At 31.2% G+C, this 25735-nt stretch overlaps 1 protein-coding gene and 1 non-coding gene across 2 annotated transcripts; one reads left to right on the top strand and one right to left on the bottom strand.

Annotated features, from left to right (window-relative positions):
* Nucleotides 1–6780: 6780 nt before the first annotated feature.
* TRNAL-UAG (transfer RNA leucine (anticodon UAG)) lies at nucleotides 6781–6860 on the bottom strand. The gene has a single exon. It is a non-coding gene; the product is annotated as a tRNA-Leu (tRNA).
* A 9518-nt stretch (nucleotides 6861–16378) lies between these two features.
* Nucleotides 16379–19788, top strand: LOC104882813 (probable xyloglucan endotransglucosylase/hydrolase protein 8). Its single transcript, XM_010667212.4, has 4 exons — nucleotides 16379–16757; nucleotides 16871–16971; nucleotides 17654–17856; nucleotides 19234–19788. The coding sequence occupies exons 1-4, from the start codon at nucleotides 16562–16564 to the stop codon at nucleotides 19634–19636; spliced, it is 903 nt and encodes a 300-aa protein (XP_010665514.1). The 5' UTR covers nucleotides 16379–16561; the 3' UTR covers nucleotides 19637–19788.
* Nucleotides 19789–25735: the final 5947 nt, after the last annotated feature.

The raw sequence follows: 25735 nt of genomic DNA on the forward strand, positions 1-25735 counted from the left end.
TTACAACTTCTTATGTAGGTCATATAACCCAGCTTGCTTATGTAGGGCATTCATGATTGATGATATCAGGTCTGATGCAATAACTAATAACATGGCAGAAACATTTAATGGTTTATAGTCAATGTTGGGACCAAACACCTAATTTACATGTTGGATGATATTTAGGTTGCCCTAATTCATTTTTATGCCCTAAGATACAAGCTATGTTGAATAAGGAAAAGGAAAAAGCTTCATTGTGTGATGTTATCCCCTCAACAGATATCATTTTTAATGTTAAGTACTATCTTGATCAGTTGATAATAAACCTTGAGGCTAGAACATGTACCTGCAAGAAATGGGACAAATTAGGTGTACCTTGTTGCCATGTTGTGGCCTGTATTGAGTTCCTAAACCAAGAAGCAGAATTTTATGTTGATGAGTGTTAGAGGTTTACCTGAGAACCTATGATGCTGCCATACCACCTTTTGAGGGTGAAAGACATTGGCCTCGGGTGGAATATAAGTTGGATCCCCCTGCAGTTTTAGGTTAAGTCTTCACAATCCCTGATTAAAGTTAATCCTCGTGTAAAGTGCACTTGATTAGTGTTGAGTCATGTAGTATTTTGATGATTGTAAACAAATGATGATTATCTAACTAACATGTGTGTTTGAGATGTGCATATTACATTAACATGAAACAAGTCATCAAAGGTTGAATATATCACATCATGAAGGTCTTCCCACAAGTGAAGTTCCTAAAAGAGTTCCTATAAGGAACACAAATAGAGCGGTTCCTAGGTACATCCTATGAGGAACATTAAATATGAAGTTCTGGAGCGGTTCCTAAGTGGGAGCAGCAATATAACGTTTCAGAGTTGAAACAAGAAGTTCCTGAGCAGGAACTATGAGTGCGAAGTTTCTTAAAGGAACTAGCACACTGAAGTTCCAAAGGTGAAGCTATCAACATGCGGTTCTTGAGTTGGAGCAGCATGGAGCATGAAGGCAGAAAATATGAGTTTATTTTCTAGGATTCATGTAAGTATATGGAAACATGAAAGGTAATGGAACAAGGTCTAAAGGAACTCGTAAGGTCAAAGGAACTCGTGGAACTTAGAGTCAAAAGTATTTAAGAGTCAATAAATCTGATGCATATTATTATCTTAATCTATAAGAATTTATTAAGAGTTTATTTCTTAATAAATCTCTACGTGGTTAAATATTTATAAATAATATGTGTTAGTTGTTTGAGGATAATTTTTAGTTTTAAAATAAAAGATAAGTTTTAGATTTAAAATAAAAGATAAGTTTTAGTTTTAAAATAAAAGATAAGTTTTAATTTTTAAATAAAATAGGTTTAATAAAATCGGTTTCTGTTAGGAATCTGATTTTAATTTAATTTTATCTTTTTAGGTTTTTGGAAAATAAAAAGGATAGATTTACAATACGTATAATGAGTGTTGTTAAAGAACTTGTCTGTCTGTTCCTCTCTAAAGGAACAGACGTGCTGGTCTATCAATCTAAGTTAAAGGAACAAAGTAGCAGTTAAAGGAACTAGGCGTGTAAAATATTGTGCAACGCTTAAAAGGATTTTGTTGAGTTTTTATAGGCTATATGTTAGGAAAATGATTTTATATAATACAAATCTGATATTAAAGAAAAGATCTTTTATGTAAAAGATTTTATCTTTATTCCAAAATAAAATCATTTTCGAATTAACAAGAAAATATTTTAAATATATTATTTGATAAAAAGATTAAATTTTGATGTTATTAATTAAAATAGTTTTAATTAAAAATCAAATTTAAATTACGGTTGCATAAGTAAAGGCTAGATTTTAGGAAGCAGTAACGTAATTCTCTCCCACATTTAACAGTGATCATGGAGATCATGGGATGATTGAGGAACGTGTTCCTCCGTGTAAGGAACATCATGGGATAATGGTTTAACCACTAACACATGATTAATCCCACGTTCATTCTAAAAGACTGCTATAAATATACAAGTTCAATTGAGTTTCAAATTGTCTGACTAGTGTCTTTTCATAGTGTTAGACTTATGTCATTCCATAAGTTTGGCTTAAGGAATAGCGTTACAAAAGAATTATATTTTCTATTCCTTGTTTGAGTCAGTTCCTATGAGTTTCAAGTTCCTACGAGCGCCATGTTCCTTTACAGTTATTCAGTTTCTATATACTAGAGTTAAACCAAATTATCAAGCGTCTGTATTTGAGTTTGGGGTTAAAGGGTTTGAGTGAACTCTTGTAATGGGAACTTGGTAAAGGGTTTGAGTGAATTCTTGTATCAAGTTCGAGTTAGGAACTTGAGTAAGTTCGAGTTAGGAACTTGAGTAAGTTCTTGTTGTGTATGCGTAGACTTAGGGTGAAGTCTATATAGGGGTGAAGGGTTTGAGTAAACCTTTTGTAAAGAGTTGTGGGAACTCTTGAAAGACTTAGAGTTAAGTCTAGAGTATAGAGTGGAGAACTGGAGATTGTGAAAGAGTTGGAGTTCTGAGTGGAACTTGAGTATGTAATAGGTTGAATCATAGGAGATTTCCTATTATAGTGAAGAGTTTAAATCCTGAGTAGGTCGTGGTTTTTCTTCTTGTATTGAGACAAGAAGTTTCCACGTAAAAATCTCTCTTGCACTTTCAGTTCCTTATTGCTTATGTTTTAAATTCCGCATTATTTGGGCAATAAGTTCCACACTACAATTCACCCCCCCCCCCTCTTGTAGTGTTCCTAGTGAAATAACAATTAGGAATAAGCAAAAGTTAGACTTGAAATTGGAAGACCACGCAAAGGTTGACTTATTTAAAATAATTTTTCTTATCATTTTATTAACATTTAGAATCATGAAAGAACTATACTAAAGCCACTGACAAGGAATTATTAAATCATCGACCAAATTTTTCAGTGACGATATTGAGCAGTTAAAAATCGGTCATCTTCAATTTAAAAGATAATACATCTACAAAGAACCTCAATAATTTACACTAACCAAAATAATTTTTTATTAAAACAAAATATGTACATTCGTACATAAGGTTGTTGATGCGCGCGCATTGGGTGCATATACAGCTAATCTCTATTATATTAGGGAAGAGGGGAGAAAGATGGTGTCCTCCTGTAAAAATTCAATTATACCCTTAATGAACATACAAAAGTTGTGCATTTAAATTTTAATATGCCTAAATTTTCTCTTCTCACAATCAATATAAAAAAGGAAACATTATATGTTTAGAGAATAAATTAATAAAATAATTAAATCAATGAACAATACTTTAAAATTTGTAAAATATGACAATTGTAATTAATCTCCTTAGATGAGCTAAAATTATAGGAAAAATTGTCAACAATAAGCCAACCTTTGAGCAATCTGCTCAAGATAAGGCTTTGGATTAACTATGAATAAGCGAAGCTTCTGAGGGTATTATCTTATAATGATTTTCAATTTTGATTTTATTTAAATTCTGAATATTAATTAATTTTTTTAGAAAAGCAAAAACAAAAACCTAGTTTATCTGGTTAGAATAAGAAGATGGAGTTATATAAACTCGTAATTGACCTTTTGTTCTTCCTAAATAAACTAAACATTTTGTCGTCAGCTTATTTCAAAAGCAAAAGAACATTTTCTTATCGTATAAATTTGGGGTAGCAAACGAGAATCTCAAATACCATATCAGTAACAAAGCATACATCACTCATTCCCCGCCACCGTTTTTTTGTGGAGGTCGTGATCGTCGGATCGAAGAGGAGAGTGAACTAACTTGTCCGAGTTGGAGTAAGAGGGGGTAATTACCTTGGGCTTGGGTTGGGCTGGTGGTGGGTTAGATGGATGTGAGACTGATAATGGTGGTGGGTGCGGAGGTTTCCTGGGTTTCAGGTTGGTTTTACAGGGGTTGGTGGAGCTAGGGTGGAGTTGGGGCGTGTTGAGCTTTAGCTTTAGCCGAACCAAGAAAATATTAACCACACTGTGAGCAACAGCCACCGGAGAGGCCACTTCCTCCTGGAAGACAACCTTGTTTCTAGAGAATCAAATATACCACCAAGTAACACAAAAATGGGATAAATCTAGAGAATAAGAGTTATCCTTGATCAGATTTAGATTAACCACAATATCATCTGAAATAGAAAAGTTAAGGGGACACACCGAACCATATAACTCATTAATACAAGCAAACACATCCTTAGGAAACGAACAAACAAACAGAAGATGATTAACATCTTTTGAATGATTGCTACAAAAAACACATTCTTGGAAAAGGAAAACACATTCTTGGGGAAGGAAAACATGACATTTTTCTAATCGAGATTTAGTTGAAAGCCCATCTTGACAAATTTTCCAAATAAAATTCCTAGTCTTAGGAGGAATATTTAAACTCCAAATTCAATCAAACGGCTTAGAAGGAGGAGGACTAATAGCCAACCCCTGAACTAACAATACCCTTGATTTGACAGAGTAGCAACCATCTGATATCAAACCCCAAATTAATTTATCTGAAACAAGATTCTACAGAAGAAATAAACTATACATAGCTTGGCAAATTTCCTCAGGCACAATAGCAAATAAGATCTCCTTATTCCATTGATGGTACTCATTTATTTTTTTGGAGAAAAAAAAATAAAAAAAAAATAAAAAATAGACGAGATTGGATACTGAAACACCCAATTGTCTTCCCCAAAAAAAATTTGACTACCCAAATTAGCAAATCGTCGTAGACCTTTCTTAAAAGTATCTCTCACATAAATAAGTTTTTTCCACTGCCAAGAACAATTTCCAAAAGGAGAGTAGTCTAGAATAGAAGAACCTTTTAGATATTTTTTTGGAAATTGTTTGAACCCATAAATTAGACGGGTTATCAATAATCTTCCAAATCAACTTCATTTATAAAGCGACATTATCAACATTAGCTTTACTGAAACCCATTCCCCCAAACATTTTTGGCACATAAATTTATCCCACCTCATAAGATTTGCAAAACCCGAATATATATGAAGACTTATTCCAAAAGAAGTTTATATATGTTTTATCCAGCTCCAAGTGAATAGAAGTTGGGAGTATAAAACTTTGCATTTGAAAGTTAACCTTAGTAGATAAATTAGCCTGAATAAGCACTGAACGACCCACCTCAAACATCGAATTGACTTTCCACTTAGATAATTGAGTTTGGACAGATTGAATAGTCTTACCAAACGTATTTTTTGTCACACGACCTTCTATAATTGGACATCCCACATAATTGCCTAAAAACACGAATTTTATATTTGAAGAATAGACTAAAACCCTTCATCACTTTGAATAGAAACATTCTTTGTAGTTTGAAAAGCTGACTTACCCATCTCAATTCTTTATTATATAAGCCAGGGGAGCAATGGTGTCCCCCTTGGAATTTACTTAAATGCGCCCAATATAGATATTATATTTCAAGTTTCCACAAACACCTCCGGCCACCTAATCAACCCCAATTCCATTCATAAACTTGTCAAAACAAAAAAAATATCAATCAAATCAAATTTAAACTCAATCAACTCATATAATATCCAATCACATAAACTTGCCAATAAAAAAGATTCAACAAAAAATATTCGTAATCAAGAACTTACCAAACGTTAATAATACATACAATAACAAAAAAAAAATTACACGGCATAACATCCTCTCAAATCAATTTTTCCATAACACAAACTCCGAACAAAAAAAATCATTTCTCTTCATAGATTGGAGTTTCACGACATCAAATACGAAACTCTGAAATTTGTCAATTCTTTACCGTTAATCGGGTACGCATTTCGTTATTGAAAATAAAATCATGTGTGCTGCTCTATGTTCAGTAAATCTTAAAAATATGTATTATGTTCGAGTAAATTAAACTCAAATTACAATAACTCTTGAATATGTGCTGGATTATATTTTTTTTTCAAAATAAAAATTTAACTTAATTTACATTTTATTTAAAATTTAATTCGAAGATAGTTGAAATTGAAATTAAAATTACATCATAAGTGGTCGAAAAAAATGAAATTTCGTCAAAAATGGCTTCAATGTTCGTGCCTTGCATATAAAAAAAATTGAGAAAAAATATGAGAACTCAAATTGTTTTTGTGCCCATATATTAAAAAGAATTTGAAAAAAAAAACTTAAACACATATATTAAAATCAAAAAATCAAATTTCGTTAATATAACTTTAATATTCATGCCCAAATATTAAAATATTGAGACATAATATAAGAACTCAAATTTGGGGGAAATCAAAAAAAATACTTAAACCCATATATTAAAATCAAAAAATTGTGCCCATAACCGAATTTCAACATAAACTGCAGAGTTTGAGCCATGACCGCAAGCAAGGCAATCCATGAGGGGCTGAGCGAAAGCCAATTCCATGATCGCCAAAGCCAACTCTGCAACTTGCTTGAGATGATCCTCACCTAATAATCGACGGTCTCAATTGAATAAAGAGAGAGAAAAAAAATTGAGTGTGTGGTTTGAATTGGAAAAAATTGATGAAGATGTTATTCAATTGAATAGAAAGAGAAAAAATATTGCGTGAAATTCAGAAATATGGGTATAATAATTGGGGGAAGTAGTAGTGTGATTTGGTGAAAATATCGTTACATGCATCGCGTTGATCAAAAACTAGTAGATGAAGTAAATGAACTTGGTTAGAATTTTTTTAACTTTTTGAGGGAAGAACTCGGTCTGATTCAAATCCCTTGATTTACCCTTCATCCCATATACATGAAGTAAATGAACTTGGTTACTCATCTAAATCCCATGATCCCAAAAAGAGAAGGCAAAAAGATGACGGCTGTGGGATTTGAACCCACGCCCTTTCGGACCAGAGCCTAAATCTGGCGCCTTAGACCACTCGGCCAAACCGTCTTTTTGTTATAATATAAGTTACTAATTATATAATATAGGTATTCTATTGGACACTCCACTCAACAATAATGTAGTTGAATATTTTGTACAGTGAATACAATAATTATGATGATCTAATAGAGAATTATCAAAAGCATAACAAAACTTAATTATCCGCACATATCACAGGTTCACAATTAGTCAATTACCTTCACCACCGACACATACACACATGCCCACATGCCCACATCCATTTGAGGCATGTGACCTGCATTATATTACATGAAAATTGTTACTCCAAATTCATTAGTTGATTATTCGGATATATCCTTTGACTTTCACTTTGTTCTCTAAATTACTCCATCCTTCCTAAAATATAATTTCTCTTTCCATTTCGTGTGTCTCAAAATATAATTTTTATTTTTATATTTAACTTCACACTTTTTCATAAACCCTTTCTCTCTCCTACTTTACCCACCCCACACAAATTGATTCTCATTGGTATCCATAGTAACAGTAACAAAGAAGATTTTTAGGAAACTGAGGGGTACCTATTTAAAATACGATAATTCATTATTTGGTTTTACATAATGCTACATCAACATTTTGCTAACTAGAATTAGATAATATTTATATAAATAATTATTTGTTGAGTTGGTTTCAATTAGTATCGATACTATTTAGGCTATGTTTAGTTCACCTGAAACTTTTTGATCTGACCTTATCTGATCTGATCTGAACTTATTTTTTCTGATCTGATCTGATCTGATCTGATCTGATCTGAACTGATCTGATTATAAGATCTTATCTTTTAGATTTTTCTCAATATATAAGAAAAAATATAGTCATGTGGGGTCTTGTTTGATTCGTCTCAATGAGTACTTTATTAATATTCAATTATTATAGTTTTTACTAATATGTAATGAAAGATATAATGATTTTTAAATATAAGTATGATCTGAACTGATCTGATCTGAACTTATTTTTTCTAATCTGATCTGATCTGATCTGATTAGATCTGAAATAAGCAAAAATAAGGTGAACTGAATATAGCCTTAGTATATTTACTTGGTAATGAAGCTATTAGCTACTAGGTGGAAGAATTTTTTTCTACATTTGCATAGGCCTTGCTAATCACATGAAACTAAACTGACAAATTACATTATATTGGGTTATTGGAAGCAGCGCCTTTAAAACTTTAATCTTTATTGGTTAATGTAATCAAGCATGTTGGTCTATTTTATCCAACTCTCTTTCAGGCCTCAGCCCCTCTGTGTTTTCCCCTGTCTCCTATTGGTAACTTCTCAAGACAGCCACAGGACAAAACTTATTGGGTTATATAAACTTAGAATCTTTTGAACGTTAATTTATGGGAAATTTTATATGACAATCTCTTATTTTGAAATTTCCTATGTAGGGGATGAAAAAACACAAATTCTTTTATATACGGTCGATCACATCTATAATTTTGTGTGTGGTCGGCTCATATATAAGGTCCAAGCGAATATAATACATCAAAACCTCCTCCTTCCTTTTTTCCGCTTCTTCCCGCATCCTCGTACAACAATTTGTACGCTTCAAATCTGTCAACAACAATGACATTCTCACACCACACTTTCTCTCTCCTCCATTTTTACCATCATCTTGAAACCAGAACTTTAATGGAAGTCCTTCGAAGTCCTTCAAATATGTCAATGAGAATAAACCCCACTCGAAATCCTCTCATATTTTCAACAACAAATTTTTGGTATTAGGGTTCGCCATTGATAAAAGTTACATACTTAAACAGTCATCTATAGGCTAAACCGCTAAAGGAGAATTCAACCACTCTAAATGACTTCAAACATGAATTTTGATCATCTATTTTGATGGAATTTGAAATTTAAGAAAATTATTTTGTTTAATCTTCATGAGTAACCTCGTTAAGCACATTTATTTATACGAGTAAACTCATTTAATCACACGAGTAACCTCAATTGTTCACACAACTAACCCCCTATCTATTAATACGAATAACCTCATTCATTTAGAAAGAATAATCATATTTATTCATACTAGTAACCCCATTTAATCATATGAGTAACCTCGTTTTATTCACATAAAAACCCCATTTTATTCGCATCAGTAACCCCAATTTTATACAAGTAACCCCCACTTATTAATACAAGTAACCTCATTCGTTCTTAAGGAGCAACCCATTTATTCATACTAGTAACCCCCATTTAGTCATATGAGTAACCTCATTTTGTTCATATAAGTATTAATATTTTATTTGTATCAGTAACCCCAATTATTCATACAAGTAACCTCATTTGTTCATGAGGAGTAACCCCATTTATTCAGTAAACCCATTTAATCATATGTGTTTATTCACATAAGTAATTCCATTTTGCTTATAAGAGTAACCATATCTCTTTATAGGAGTAACACCCTTGTATGGTTAAATATAACCACATATTCAAACAAGTAACTCCATTTGGTTATAAGAGTAACTCCATCTATGTTCATAAGAGTAACTCCGTTTGTTCATAAGGGTTTGTGCATAAAGGTTAACTTCAAAATATCATATATCACATCACATTTAATATTTTGAGAAGATTCAAGTTGGTTATGAAAAATTGGCTCAATAGCTTTCCAACGCCTAGTCAAAAGCTCGATTCCAATGAGAAACGAGTGAGATATAACCATTTGAAAATGAGCTGACGGGCTGACACGTGTCGCGTATACTGCCACACGTGTAAGTTCGCATGTGGCCAGCCACACGCAAGATGCACTGACGAAAAAATTGACATCCTCTCAAGTAACCTCTGTTATTGTTTTATAAAAAATTTACATTAATGAGCATATTCCATCCAATATTTCATTAACTATTTCTTTTTAAAAAATTAAAATAAGCTTTTTCTTTTAACAATTTCAACATTGGCATTTACTCCCTCTGTATTTTTTTTATCTTCGATATTTTAATTGCGTGCATTTGCTAATGCACTTATTCCTTATATATCTTTCATTACATAATAGTAAAAATCATAATGATTGACCGAATTCTTGTGATCCGTGTCCCATAAGGGTGGTCAACTGATTTAGTTTTCGCTAAAGCATCATTTTCGAGGCCAAAAATACCTTTTTCCCATCTTGGGATGCTTACCGTGAAAATTTGCATATTGGTACTTATTGCAACCAGATTCTCGTGATTCATGCCATATAAGGGCGGTTAGCAAAGTTCATCTTCGTAAAGATAACACAATTTTCGAGGTTAAAACCTTCTTGTATGACCAGGGGTACTGCTATCTACGAAAATTGGCACATAGTTAGTTATTTTAACCGGATTTTTGTGATCCTTGCCTTTTAAGAGTAGCCAGCGGAGTTCGTTTTCGTGAAAAAAAGTGATTTTGAGGTTAAAAAACTTTCTTGTCCGGCACAGGATGCTAAATTGGTGTTTAGGTACTTTTTGATGCAGGATTCTTGTGAATCGTGCCCCCATAAAGATGACTGGTGGAGTTCGTTTTAAAAAAATGAAATTTCTCTTTTTTATATATAAGGAAAAGAGAACTCATCAATGTTACTTTTCTTTTTGTAACATAATACCATAGAATGAGATTTTCTTTCCAACACATAGAAATTCTAAAACAGGAGGCCACCATTCCAAAACATGAAAGGTACATAGTTTGCTTTGATTAGGGGAAAAATATTACTAATTGGTTCCCATTTTGTTCAAAGATGAAGATCCTTTGTATGTAAAGTTGCAAGCAAAGAAATTTGGAGATCCACTTTGTAAGGGGCAAAAATCAAACCCCTATCACAAGAGTGGAAGGAGGGCCTCCGACCACATAAGTCAACCATGCATGTTTCTTTAGTTGGTTCCAATATAGAAAATGTTGTTCATGTAATCCTTAACATTATTATTATCCTTGTTTTGTAGAGATTGGTAAGACTAATAAGATATAAAATGCCAATATACCTTTTTTCTTATATAGAGAACAAGTAGGTAAATTACTTTACGCTTAAAATATCATCAACTTTATCTTTTGTAAATATTGACTTATTTAGTTAAAAAAAGGTTATCAAAACTTCATCATTAGTATTGGGGATCTAAAAAAAAAGATGATCCATCTCTCATATCAACGGTTGCACTTGCATGATGAGGGAAAATAAAAGATTTTGCGTTGTCCTGGAGCTTGGATAGGCGTCTCATCGTGAGAGGCCTCTCATAGGGACAATTTTGACATTTTGCGCAAAAAGAAAAAAAAAACAAACGTTGAATTTTGGTACCAACTTATACCATAAAATTGGTACCAACTTATATCAAAGTTCAGTAAAATTGGTACCAATACCAAAATAATTCTTATTTTGGTACCTAGTGTAAGTGAACTTATCATAATTTGTGTTTAATGTTTTACTTGTATCATGAAGTAAATGGTTTTTCCTTTTTTTCATATTAAAGAAAATAAACGGCATAAATTCAAGGATTACAAATAAAATTTATGTTGCATTTGTACTAATGGTTTGGAACAATAAAATTTAACTTATATGAATAAAGATAACCAATAGTATTACAATAAGATAAATATTTAAAGGCAGGAGATTTGAAATAGGAACTTTTTTTTTTTGGACATCAAAGAAAATCGAGAATTATATTATGAAATAGAGGGAGTAGAATAAAAAGCTTGCTTGAAAAATATTAGAGTAAGAATTTCAAAATGCAAATAACATTATGTGTATATCTTTTTAGTGTTTTCTTGTTTTCATTTTGATGTTTCCATTTAGAATGCCTCGATCACATAACAAAAAAATTGACCTTAGATTCTTACCAATATATATAAATAAATAATATAATATAATATAATATTGTGTTAGATTTATTTCAATGTATATATTCAAAAAAATTACTTTTTATAAGTTTAGCTCATGCATTATTAGAGATAAGTGATCAATAATGCAAATTGAAAAAGAGAACTGAACTTCTAATAGTCAATTGACAATTTTCTTTTTTACTAAATTGTTTTACTTTTAATAAAGGGGTGAAAAATCCTTCAAAAAAAATAAAGGAGTGAAAACCGACAGCCAAATTTCCAATTTCCAGTTGTCAAAGTGATGATGGAAAGTCGAGGTTAAATTGAGATTAAATTAATTTCAGATTAAATTATATGAAGGGCCAATCAGAGTCTACCTCCTAGATCACAGTCTTGCATGGGCCCCAGTTTTATAGTATTCATACGACAAGAGATGATGCCTGTTAATGGGCAGCCTGGAAGTTCTCAGTTGCAAACTTGCAATTCCCAATTGGCTACTTCTCAATCCATATACTTATGTCATTTCTAGTCTGTCCATACTTATAACAAGAATATTATTGGGCAGCGAGTTAAGTTCACCTATTACAATTAGAAATAACACTTGGGATACTTTCTCATCAATTTATTGGCCTGAATTTATCAGACCTTATCTGAACTGAATTTATTGAAATTTATTAAATCTGATTGGACTTGATTCAACTTATTGGACCTGATTGAGGCTATGTTTAATTCACCTGAAATTTTCTGATCTGAACTTATCTGATCTGATCTGAACTTATTTTTTCTGATCTGATCTGAACTTATTTTTTCTGATTACAAGATCTTATCTTTTAGATTTTTCTCAATATGTAAGAAAAAAATATAGTCATGTGGGGTCTTGTTTAATTCGTCTCAATGAGTACTTTATTAATATTCAATTATTATAATTTTTACTAATATGTAATGAAAGATATAATGATTTTAAAATATAAGCATGATCTGAACTGATCTGATCTGAACTTATTTTTTCTGATCTGATCTGATTAGATCTGAAATAAGCAAAAATAAGATGAACTGAACATAGCCTGAACCTGATTGGAACTTATTGAACCTTATTGGAACTTATTGACCTTAGGGTGCGTTCTGTTCAACTTAAAAAATTAAGTTTCAGGTCCAATAAGTTCAGATAAGTTCAGATAAGTTCAGATAAGTTGCAATAAGGTCTAATAAGTGCAATAAGTTCCAATAAGTTCCAATCAGGTGCAATAAGTTCCAATCAGGTGCAATAAGTTCCAATCAGGTCTAATAAGGTCCAATAAGTTCCAATCAGGTCTAATAAGGTCCAATAAGGTCCAAGTAGTCAATGTTTAATAAACATTTGTATTATTGTCCACTATTTTGTTATTCATAATTTCATATCACTATTAGCGAATTATGTTATTATTAGAATTTTAATTAAAGTACCACAATGATTATATAGTATTATACTTGTATTCGTGTATTATTCCATTATTTATTTGTATTATGTCTATTATTTTATTATTTATTTGTATTATGTCTATTATTTTATTATTCATATTACTATTAGCTTATTATGTTATTATTAGAATTTTTTTATTAAAGTACCACAATGTATAGTATTATACTTGTATTATCTATTATTTGATTATTCATATTGCTATTGAATAATATTATAATCATGGTCAAATAATTAAGGTTAACAATAATAATAATAATTATTATAATTATAATATTTTGCAATTCGTCTTTAAATAACTAGAGATAACATGTTTTCGTTAATGACAGATATAAATGTTATGCAGATTAAGCTATTGAATAACTATTATAATCATGGTCAAATAATTAAGCTGCTCAGATGAAGAATTGAAGGACGAAGAATGGCTTCGTGTTATGCAGATTTTGAACAAAAAAAAGAAAAACACAGAAGGAAGAAAGGAGAAGAAAGGAGAAGTAATGAGAATAAATCTGAGAGGTGTTGAAGCTACTGTGACTTTGAACATTTTTTTCTCTTTCTTCTAGTAACATTCAAATAAATGAAAGGTGAAGAAATGGATGAAGGAGTTATTGTTAGCAATAAATGTTCAGCTTATTTTCATTGATTAGGAAAAGGAGAATCAGGCCCATAATCAAGCCCTTTACAATGATAGTTCACTGCCTTTTGCTCATCTTAGATTAGTAACTACTAGTATTTTATAAAATTAATTTTTTGATTTTCTACTAGTGTTTTATAAAATTAAAACAACACTATTAGATACTCCCTCTGTTTCCTAAAGATCTTCCTACTTATTGTTCCTACAGATACCAAGGAAAATCAAGTTGTGTGGGGCATGGTGGGAGTAAAGTAGGAGAGAGAAAGAGGTTAAGATAAATAAACAAATAAAAAAGGGTTAAAGTAAGAGAGAGAAAGGGAGTAAAATTGAATTAATAATGTAATGGTGGACCATATGATAGTGACATGGGAGGGTAAATAGGGAAATTTGTTTTGCCAAATAAGGAATAAAGCAAAAGAGGGAAGATCTTTTGGAAACACCCTTAAATGGAAAGAGGGAAGATCTTTAGGAAACGGGGGGAGTATATTAGTGATGAAAGTTATGTATAGGCAAATATATAAATAGTAATTTTTTTGTTAAATTAATTATCATAAGAGATAATTAATAATCATTATTTTTTAAAGGACGAATTATAATAATTATAATTCCATAAAAAATTTTGAGGGGTAGTATTTACGTTAGTGGTAATATTTATGTTATTCATGGTCAATGTTTTTGTCTAATAAGGTCAAATAAGGTTCAATAAGGTCTAATAAGTTTCAATCAGGTCCAATAAGGTCTAATAAGTTTCAATCAGGGTCAATAAGTTCCAATAAGGTTCAATAAGGTCAATCAGGTTCAATCAGGTCCAATAAGTTCCAATCAGGTTCAATCAGGTCCAATAAGTTCCAATCAGGTTCAATCAGGTCCAATAAGTTGAATCAGGTCCAATCAGGTCCAATCAGGTTTAATAAGTTCCAATAAGTTCAGTTCAGGTTCAATAAGTTCAGTTCAGATAAGTTCCAATAAGTTCAGGTCCAATAAGTTGAATAGAACGCACCCTTATTGGCCTTGATTTCTTTACACAGTCCTAAATATTAATTAAATTAAAATATCACTTTCTCTGTTTTGCAATAAGCTGAATGTTTGCTAAAAGTGGATATCTTAGATTAATCCTAAAATTTGTAATTTTTATCGTATTAAATTTTATCTCTTTTTTTTCCTACTAGAAATTCGAGCTTGTTTTGGCAAATCAACGAGTGGAGTCTCAAAATTACTTCATCCAGATAATTTGGTACCTATACTACTTCGAATTAATATCATTTGGTACCTACATCTCTTTAATTTGGTACTCAAATGGTACTACATGAGTACTTAGTTCATTCATCATATATTCGAGTGCACCATGTAGCATGGTATACCAAAGCCTAATTGTTGTTCATTTGCTTATTTAGAATTCTTCTTCCTTATTGTATAATGTATATTGCTCATTTGGATGATTTCAAATGAGCAATGAGTGAAAAAATAGCCTTAGTTGTTCCATGCTCATGATAAACCTCGGTGTATAATAAAAATTTAACACAATACCAACTACTAACGAAATACGATGTTACTTAAGTAGCAATTGAAAGAAATATAAATCTAGAAATTCTAAAATTACTCTAAAACATTTCAACAATTGGTTGCCAACACTTTCTCCTCTACTTCTACCATATCCATATGGAACCACTTCTATAATAATCTACTACTCCCTCTGTCTCATCTCATAATATGGTACTACATGAGTACTTAGTTCATTCATCATACATTCGAGTGCACCATGTAGCATGGTATACCAAAGCTTAATTGTTGTTCATTTGCTTATTTGAAATTCTTCTTCTTTATTATATATTGCTCATTTGGATGATTTCAAATGAGAAATGAGCGAAAAAATAGCCTTAGTTGCTCCATGCTCATGATAAACCTCGGTATATAATAAAAATTTACCATAATACCAACTAGGAACAGAATATGCTGTTACTTGATTACCAATTGAAAGAAACATAAATCTAGAAATTCTAAAATTACTCTAAAAGATTTCAACAATTGATTGCCAAGACTTTCTCCTATACTTCTACCATATCCATATGGAACCACTTCTTTTAATAGATTTGTCTCCACTTTATTGTGCTTCCTTACAATTCTAAATGTTATCAATCTTAGGAGAATCAACTTTTACCTTTTTTTATTTGAAGATTTTTCTATTAGATTATGTACAACAAATATTAATTGATCTATTCTTTTTACAGTTGAGGATTCTTTTCAAGGAAGATTATTTTAACAAAAATTAATAATTTCATGACGATGCCTTAGACATAACGTTTTATAGAGAATGCCGAAAATAGAAAGGTCTAATTTTACAAAAGCACTTCAATATAAATGTTCCACTTAACACTTATATTGATTTTAGTTTTTGACTAATTTCAAATCATTAAAAAATTCAATTGAATGACATATAAGATTGTTTTTAAAGAAGTACAAGTTTACATACAAAAAGCAAAAGTAATTCAAGATATAATTAATGCAAAGTATTATCCCATCCGTTAATAAAATTGTGTGATTAGTAATAACAATTAACTAGAATAAAATGGATGTCGAACTCAATATGTTTCGTGCGTTGAGGTTATATGCAATAGAAAATCTCACATAGGTAAAAGATTACTATAAAATGACAACTTAATGAAATAAGAGAAGAAAAGTAAACCCTATATTAAATCTACCTCCCTTACACACTAAAACACACTAAACAAAGCAAGAGGCAATTTAAAAACAGAGCATGTTGATTGCTCTCTCCTCTTTGAGAGCTCAACTGGAGGAGTGAGAAAACTCAAAACATCTCAAACTTCAAAAATCAAACAAAACTATGAAAAACAGAGTATTTCAAATGGCAATTCCTCTGTTTATTGCAGCTTTAATGGCTGCCATTCTTTCACCATTATCAGCAGTTTCATTGTCAAAAGGATCATTTAAAGATAACTTTGACATAATGTTTTCTGAAAGTAATTTCAAGACTTCTGAAGATGGGCAGATCTGGTATCTCTCCTTAGACAAAACTAGTGGTAATTATAATTTGTTTTCGTGATCTACATTCATTAGTTTTGTCAAAATCTCTACATTTTTTTTATTATTTTGCATTTATACTAATTACCCAACTTCTAATTATTAATTTCAGGTTGTGGGTTTCAAACAAAACAAAAGTACAGATTTGGGTGGTTTAGTATGAAGCTGAAATTGGTGGGTGGTGACTCTGCTGGTGTTGTTACTGCCTATTATGTAAGTTACTTCTATAATAATCTACTACTCCATCTGTCTCATAATATAGTGCTTGTTTATTTTTTACACGGTTTTCAACACGTAATTTCGACCTTCAATGTCTTCAACTCCGCATTAATAAATAATATAAATAGTTGATATGATGAAACTACACATTGAGATGAATCTAATAAGATCACACATGAATATGTTTTTTTATAACAATTTATTTTTAACATTTAAAGATATGTTTTCCAAAATATATGTTATATGTAGCCCCTAGTCCCTAAGACCTAAGGAGAAATATCAAACATAGAATATATAAAATGTTAATTACACTGATCGATACATAATTCTATTACTAACTTTGTTTCAAAATATAAGACATTCATGCTCTATGAAAATTTACTTTGACCACAGATATCTCTCAAATACGATAAATAAAAATTATAAAAATTATACCGTTGTATTCGTCTTGAAAAATATTATAATAACATTATTTTCTAAAATTTTCTATCAACATAAATTGAGAGTAATTAACGGTCAGAGTTCGACATCGAACATCGTGCGTGCTTTATATTTTAAAGCAAAAGGAGTATATTAATATTATCCTCGGGTGATTCATTTATTGCTTGTATGTAGACTGTAGTCCTTAAAACTATCTCCATGACATTGATGGGTCTTTGAATGTATATGATTGTAGATGTGTACAGATATTGATGCATCACCAACAAGGGATGAACTAGATTTTGAGTTTTTGGGGAACAGAACAGGAGAACCATATTTGATTCAGACAAATGTGTATAAAAATGGAACTGGAGGAAGAGAAATGAGGCATGTTTTATGGTTTGATCCTACTCTGGATTATCACACCTACTCAGTCCTATGGAACGATCATCAGATTGTGTAAGTTTCAATTTTTTTTTGTTGCTTTGTTTATTTCAGTCGTTTTCATGGTTAGAGTGATTTTTTTTTGGGATATTGGACCACTTACTGTTGGAATATCAAAGTTTTCCAACATTATATACCACCACCAACTTGTGTGACATAAATTTTCATCAAATTGTATCTAGATGGTCTTGCTAATAACACAAATCGCCTTATATTGATTGAGAATGAGGGAAATTCGACTTATATGAGAATAAGATTTGGAAATCAATTCTCACCTTTATCATCTTATCACCCGTCCAAATTTTTGAACGAGTGTCTTGTGATTTAATATTTGGTTATATAACATAATTCACAATCATCTTAATTCTTAGATGTAGACATGGAGAAGTTTAGGGTAACTTTTTAATTGGTGCAATTTTGGGTTTTGAAGTGTCTTATTGGTTGGAAACTAAAGTGGGTAAAGATTGAAGTCTTTCCTTTTTCTTAGGTAATGGGTCAATGAATTTCATGTAGTGGTACATAAGAGGATGTGTTTGGTGAGATTGCTTTGACTGAGTATTACCTTTTTGTACCATGAATGAATTTCATTTGAAGCAAGCAATGGTTAAGGATTATCCACAAATCATATATAGTACAAATTTTATTCATTGTGAATCTATGTGCAAGTTTTTGCATACAATGATGTATATTTAAAGAACAACCAGACATGTTTTTAACATTTTCAAAAGAGTTAGGAAAGGTTATTATCAATTGGCTTTACTTTGATGCGGACCTCTCTCTTTCCTTATGTGTATGCCAATTTATTTACAGCATTGTTTGTTTGTCTGTTTCTATAATTATATACGTTTTACACCCTAGGACATAACTAGTACAAGTATATATTTTGGCTCACTCGGTGGGTTTTCACCTCATATCCTTAACGTCAGGTTTTCGTATCCTACTAAATGATGTGCACTTGGAGGAAGATTCTCTTACCATCCTTCCCTCCTTTTAAGTGACTGGGCCTCTTGATCTTGCACGGTATAAAAGTAGCTTAGAGATTATTCATCTTATCAGTAAAAAAAAAAATTCAAGAGCAGCCTAAAATAAATCAGGGGCGAAGCTATGTTGGGGCCTAAGAGGGCCCTTGCCCCTGCAGACTCAACATAGCTTTGAAGAAAATCAATGGTATTGGTAATCAATGGTTATATCTAGGTTTAAAGGTAAATTGGCCTCCCTCAACAACCATGTTTAAAATTCTCTGTCTAGCCCCTTTTATAACCAAGCCCGGCTTCGCCCTTGAAATAAATGTGTGGATACTATTTAGAACATGAGGAGTATTTTCTTTACCATAATAACGACAGAAGGGTTCCAAAGAATGAGCAAAGTCTAACTTTATCCTATTATAAACAGATTTTTTGTTGATCGGGTACCAGTAAGAGTATACAAGAACAATGGCAAACCCAACGACTTCTTCCCAAACGAGAAGCCAATGTACTTGTTCTCTAGCATATGGAACGCCGATGATTGGGCAACGAGAGGCGGTCTCGAGAAAACTGACTGGAAGAAGGCACCATTTGTGTCCGCCTACAAGGACTTCAGTGTTGATGGGTGCCAATGGGAAGATCCTTACCCTGCTTGTGTTTCTACCACAACCAAAAATTGGTGGGATCAAAACCCTTCTTGGCACCTAAGTGATTCTCAAAAGAAGGATTATGCTTGGGTGAAACGAAATCTTGTTATATATGATTATTGTGAAGACGCAGAAAGATACCCTACACCAATGGAAGAGTGTGCTTTGAGTCCTTGGGACTAACATAACATGGAAATATAAGCAACATTTTCTTGCAATTTTATCATCATGGCTTATAGTAGCTTATTTTGTATCAATTTTTTTTAGTATTTTTGGGTATCTAGAATGTGTATTGTATTATTCTTTATTATTTATAAATTTTTAATTTTGTCCCAGATTACCTTTAACTTTATGTTTTTGCGAGAAACTATCTTACAAAAAAATTATTGTCCTAAACTATCTTACTTTAACTATTTTGTTGTTAACCGCTACTTTATGCCGAAATTCGACATTAACTTTTGTTTTTTCAGTTCAAAATTGTGGAAAAAATAAAATTACCCTTGTGAAAGTTGAGGAGGGTGATTATTTCAATTTTAGTTAAAATAGAAGAGGAATTTAATGGCAGATTGGTGGTACAAAGTGCCACATAAATATGAGAAAGAGAGCGCGCGTACACAGGGAAATGGGAAAATTATGATGGGGAAAATTAAAAAAGGGTTTGAAAAGGTCAAGTGATATAACGTGACATTAAAAAACTGGAAAAAATAAAAGTCAATGTCGGAAACCGGCATTAGATAGCTGTCAATAACAAAATGGTAAAAGTAATTTGGGACTATACTTTTTAATTAGACAGTTTTTTTTTTTCAAAAACATAAAAGTTAAAAATAGTTTGGGACAAAAAATCATATTTATAACGACAAGAATTATTTCATGAACATGGTATATGCATTATGGAGCAATTGGAGCATATTGGTTTATGATTATATTGTACCAGTAACATAAAAAATGCTTAATCTCTTTACTTTGACATGTAACATGAGGAGAGCACATCAACCAAGCTGGAATTTTGTGAACTCTTGGAAAAATTCTGTGTCTGGTTCTGGTACTTCATAAAATTTCCTTACCAAGCCATATTTCCATAATTGAAAATATGGATCAGTTTTTTGAATGTCTCTTATGGATATAAAGAATCCTCCAGTTTGGTAATATGAAAATATTAATATAGATCGTCCCCATGTTCGCCAAATGCTATAGGGGATATTTTTTCGGATGTTAGGAAATTGATATACCAGCTGTTGAAGTTTTCTTGCTTTACTTTGTTGATGATGATTTCCTGCATATCGGTTGGAAGCTGATATATTTGGATGATTAGTTCATATATGAAAAGTTTGGAAATTGTTTTATGTATTGTAGGTAAAGCATGGGTTTTGGCTGTTTGAGTGAGGTTATTTGATAAGTCTTTTGTGGTGGGGAAAGTTTTTTGAGTAAATCTTGAATACCTTGGGTATGAATTCTTCTTTTTTGTGTGAGGTATAGGTTTTTGGTTTTGGAACTGGAAGATGGTTGAGTTTTCTGCATCTGAAATAATTAAATGAGTAAATATGAATAAGAATTAATTTTGATTAATGAAAAGTAATGAGAATAAATCTTTTGAAATTCAACAAATATTATTACAACATCCTTTTTGACAAAACGGGGCTGACTCTTTTGAACAACAAGAGGTTGACTCATTATCTGATTTTATTTGCAATAGATTATCTTCACTATGGTCAGTAAGATTATGTTCTGAGGAAGTTTCTAGTGAATATAAGGCTAAATTTTTTTGTTGAAGGTCTGGATCATGACCACATAATTCATTAATCTTTTGTTTTAAGTCACATTCGTTAGCCTTATGACCTACTCGTCCACATTTATAAAATAAATCGGTCTTTTGGAATCTATAATTTTCTTTGGTGGTCTGGTGGGTGCCTTAAAGGTCTTTTTATAATATGGGTCGTTATTAATAATTTTTCTAGTTGGTCGAAAATTTTCCCTATATCTCTTTTTATTGATGGTAGAGGGAGGTTGAATTTTGGGTAAACCAAAAGCAGCACAAAAACTTCCTAATTCTCTACGTCTTTCCCTTTTTTCAGATGAATATTTACTTTGAATTGCTAATTCCTGACACAAAGCAATTGCTTCTTTTTTAACAAAGGAAAATATTTGCCCATAAGTCATACTATCATATGAAATTTCGTCTTCACCCGCACTTTCTCTTAATTTTAGGAATATTCTTTGAGAAAATAGGGATGGAAGACCAGATATAAACATTTCTTTCCATAAAGATTGATTGCAATCACCTCATCTAAAAATATTACTAAGGAATACATCTTTATACCATCGATAATCATCTAGTGTAGGATTAGTAAGGACTACTTGGTTTGTTGACATTTCCTCCTTTAAATTACCAATAAAATGCATAGCAATCATATTAATAAGAATCGAGCTTCCATCTAAGGCTTGTTGTTCATTTTCTATTTTAATGTGATTAAAAATTTGAACTTTAGTTTCCATATTAATACTATTGTCCCACCAATTTCTTAATTGACAAGTAAAACCAGTTGTGAGAAAATCTATAATAGTATGTTCTTGAGCATTTCTTGACCTATAAGTAGTTATGGCCATGGTCATTTCAGAAAGAACATTTAATATTTCATATTATGATTTTCCATCGATATTTCCATTCATAAACTGCAGTTCCATCATATTGTGAGTCTCTGAATTTATGTCGTTCTTCATATTGAATATCTGGTGGAGTAGGTCTAGTATAATAATTTCTACTAGAGACATTTTTCCAAGAACTATTATTTATTTTATTGATTTTATTTTCATCGTCATCATCTGAATTGATTGATTTATTTGAACTATATTTATCCAAAACATTAATATTATTAGTTGACTTGGAAGTACTTAAATTAGATAATTTTTCTTCAATCTTACTAATTAAAGGAGTTGTTTTTTCAGGTAAATTAAGAGATTTTTGACGATGTATAGGAATTCTTGAAGTATTAATATACGGAGCAGCTATGTCGAAGGGAAATTTTGTTTCCTTTTTATTTATAGATAAAGTTTCTAATTTAGATGTAATGTCATCAATATCAGGAGATTTTTTTGACTCTAGTTGCATAGATAATATTTCTATTTGTTTTGAAATGGTAGTGAGAAGTTGGTTTGAATAATTATTTTGGTGATATATCTTTTTATGTCACCTAAATTGACAGAGGAGGAGTTGTCATCTTCTCTTCCTTTTTTAAAAGGAGCCATAACAAAAGATCCTTCATTATTATTAACTTGAATTTCAGTTAACGGAGGATGAATAGACTTAATTATACTTCCATCTTTTAAAGTCCAGCTTTGAATTAAACTACCTGTCATGTTTATTTGATTTTTATTAAAGGAAAAAATATATTATTTTTTATGGTGTAAGTAGAGAACCAGATGAAAAAAGGAATATTAATTTCTAATTTTTTCATATCAGAAATCCATTCTAGTCTGACGTGATTTCTAGCAATTTGATCAAAACATCCAAAGAACCAATCTTTTTTATCATTATTTTGTTTTTGAATAAAAGTCATTATGGATATATTCTAAGTCTAGTTGAAATTCTTTTTTAATAACATTAATAGAGGAAAAGGTAGGAGGTTTCATGGCTGAAGAAGTAGGTGAATTAGAATTAGTAGAAGATTCTCCTACTGGTTCAGGTATTGGGTTTTTATAGCGAAATTTCGAAGATTCTCCAAAATGTAAATTTTTTGAAGCAGACGTTTGAGGATTATTATAAGAATTATCTTCATACGAAGGTCGAGCATTTTCATAGGAGGTTGATGGTCTAGCTCTTCCATAATTAGTACCTAACTTTATTATTACTTGACCATCAGATTCTTCTATAATTTGATCAATTTTCTTTTGAGTAATATTTCTAGGAGGAGGATTATAATGAATTAAAAATTGTTTAGGAATAGTAATTTCATTTCATTTTAATCTTTTAGGAGTAAAAGTAGCCGCACTTTCAGTTTCAACTTTTAAGAGTATAGTTTCATCTATAGTGGGATGAAGTAAACATTTTGGATTAAGTTGAGAAGATAAAAGTCTAAAATAGACACGGTAAATTAATGCGAAAATTTTAATATATTCCCTAAATTGTACTGTTGAATTATTTGAAAGATGGACATCTAGAACTAAAGTGTCTAGTATCCATGGATCGGTTAAGTCTACTGTAAAGTTTGGACAACAATTAAAGTAGATTGGGCCATTACAAATATTAGTTTGAATCATAGGTAAAAGGGAATCTTTATAGCCAACTAAGCGATTATCTCTAAGAGCTATATATATTGGACAATCAAGACCTTCTCTAGACAGTGGTTTTAAGGCTATTTGAACCATACCAAAATGAATATACCTATATGTTTTCAAGTATTTTATCTATAGATGTCTTATTAAGTAATTTCATACTTTGAAATTCCTGATTTAAACTCATAGTTTCCTCATGATGCTTAATAGAAAAAGCAGTCTTAAAATCAAGTTTTCCTATTTGATAAATTGTATCGATATGTTTCCTAGGTATAGTCCAGTCTTGAAAATTAATCGGAAAAAATATTTCCTTACTTTGTACTATGTTTGAGTTATCACTATCATGTGAAAATAACTTTCTAACAAAAGTAGCCATGATCATATAATAATAAAATTTAGTGCACGTAGCAGATAAGTAAATACATATAAATGGGACCAACGGGACTACCCTTATCGGGACCACCTTTTCTCTTCTTAACGGCTGACCAACGAATTTGACAAGGGCTGACCAACACTTAGTGCAAGTTCTTAACTACTAAACTCACAAAATTATATTTTATATGATGTAGGTAGCTTTTAGTGAAAAGTACTAACACTAGATAGTTAAACTAAACTTAGTACATATAAAGATAATAGATTTTCCTTTTAAATAAACAAAACTTAACTATTCTAATAAAATAAAGTAGAAGTTATCAAGCAATTGTGGTGAAGTGCAAATTCACCTATGAAATGAAGATGTACATCATAGTTACTAAAAAATAAAACCACGAAAGAACTGAATAGCAACTCATCCTAATTTTAACACTACTAGTTGTTGCTCCGCGCGCCTACGCGCACGGCGCCCCAAAATAGTATAATTGTGATATTTGTAATCCGTTAGCCTTAAATGGTGAAATATCTATTTAGCATGTATTCCAAACAGACGTTGAGTACACACGTTGTATTAGTTGCATCAGGAAAACCAATGTATATCAGGACACACGTTGTACACACGTTGTATTAGTTACTTTCCTCCTAATGTATCCCTCATTTTCTTCGAAAAAAATATTCATACAATCCCAAATACAATATTATCACAATAATGGTAACTTACATAATTTTTTTTAAAAAAATATTATTATTATAAAGAAACAAAGTCAAACATTTGTAGTTCTACTCTTTATTTCTTCTCTCTTGTTATCCTTATCGTCCCATTTCCCGCCAACCTTTCCTGATTTCTATCTCTAACTTCATTCTCACTTATTTCTCTCTTGTTATCATTATCGTCCCATTTCCCGCCAACCTTCCCTGATTTCTATCTCTTGTTATCCTTATCGTCCCATTTCCCGCCAAACATTTGTCGTTCTACTCTTTATTTCTCTCATCCTTTATCTCTCCTTCTCACTTACTTTTCCTCTCCCACTCATATTCATATATCTTAGAATTGTAAGTAACCCTTACTACTTGATACGGGAACCATATTTTTTTTAAAAAGACCTTTTTTTATATTGTTTTCATAGTAGATTAGGATTTAATTTATTTGTTTCCATTAAAGACCGAATTTGAAAAAAAAAATCATGTTATGTTAGACATCAAAAAAGGATAAAGTCAAGTCATATTCCGCCCGTCTACTACTTTATTAATTAATATGTTATTGATTTGAATCTATTTTACTCATCAATATCTCATATAAGTATATAATTCGGATATTCATGCAAACAAGGTTGTCAAAATCGCGATTTGAATCGTAAAATCGTACGATTTTACGATTCAATTTTCGCCAAAAGATTTAAATCGCACACAGAATCGTTTTTTAAAAAAATCGCATGTAGAATCGTTAAAATCGGTTAGAATCGCTAAAATCACGATTTAAAATCGATTTTAACGATTCTCTTTTTAGCCCAATTCTTGTAGCTGGGGATTTAAACATTGGGCCAGGCCCATGTTCTCTCAGCTGGGGATTTAAACAAATAGTTATCTCAATTGAGAAATTACATGGGTCATATAATGATTCAGACTTTTATCTCTTACATT

The sequence above is a fragment of the Beta vulgaris genome, chromosome 8 (assembly GCF_026745355.1).
Source record: "Beta vulgaris subsp. vulgaris cultivar EL10 chromosome 8, EL10.2, whole genome shotgun sequence".
Lineage (NCBI taxonomy): Eukaryota > Viridiplantae > Streptophyta > Magnoliopsida > Caryophyllales > Amaranthaceae > Beta > Beta vulgaris.

Coding starts and splice junctions, on each gene's coding strand:
- LOC104882813 (XM_010667212.4), top strand. CDS start 16,562: ATGAAAAACAGAGTATTTCAAATGGCAATTCCTCTGTTTATTGCAGCT. Junction 16,758..16,870: donor CTCCTTAGACAAAACTAGTG/GTAATTATAATT, acceptor TATTAATTTCAG/GTTGTGGGTTTCAAACAAAA. Junction 16,972..17,653: donor GTGTTGTTACTGCCTATTAT/GTAAGTTACTTC, acceptor ATATGATTGTAG/ATGTGTACAGATATTGATGC.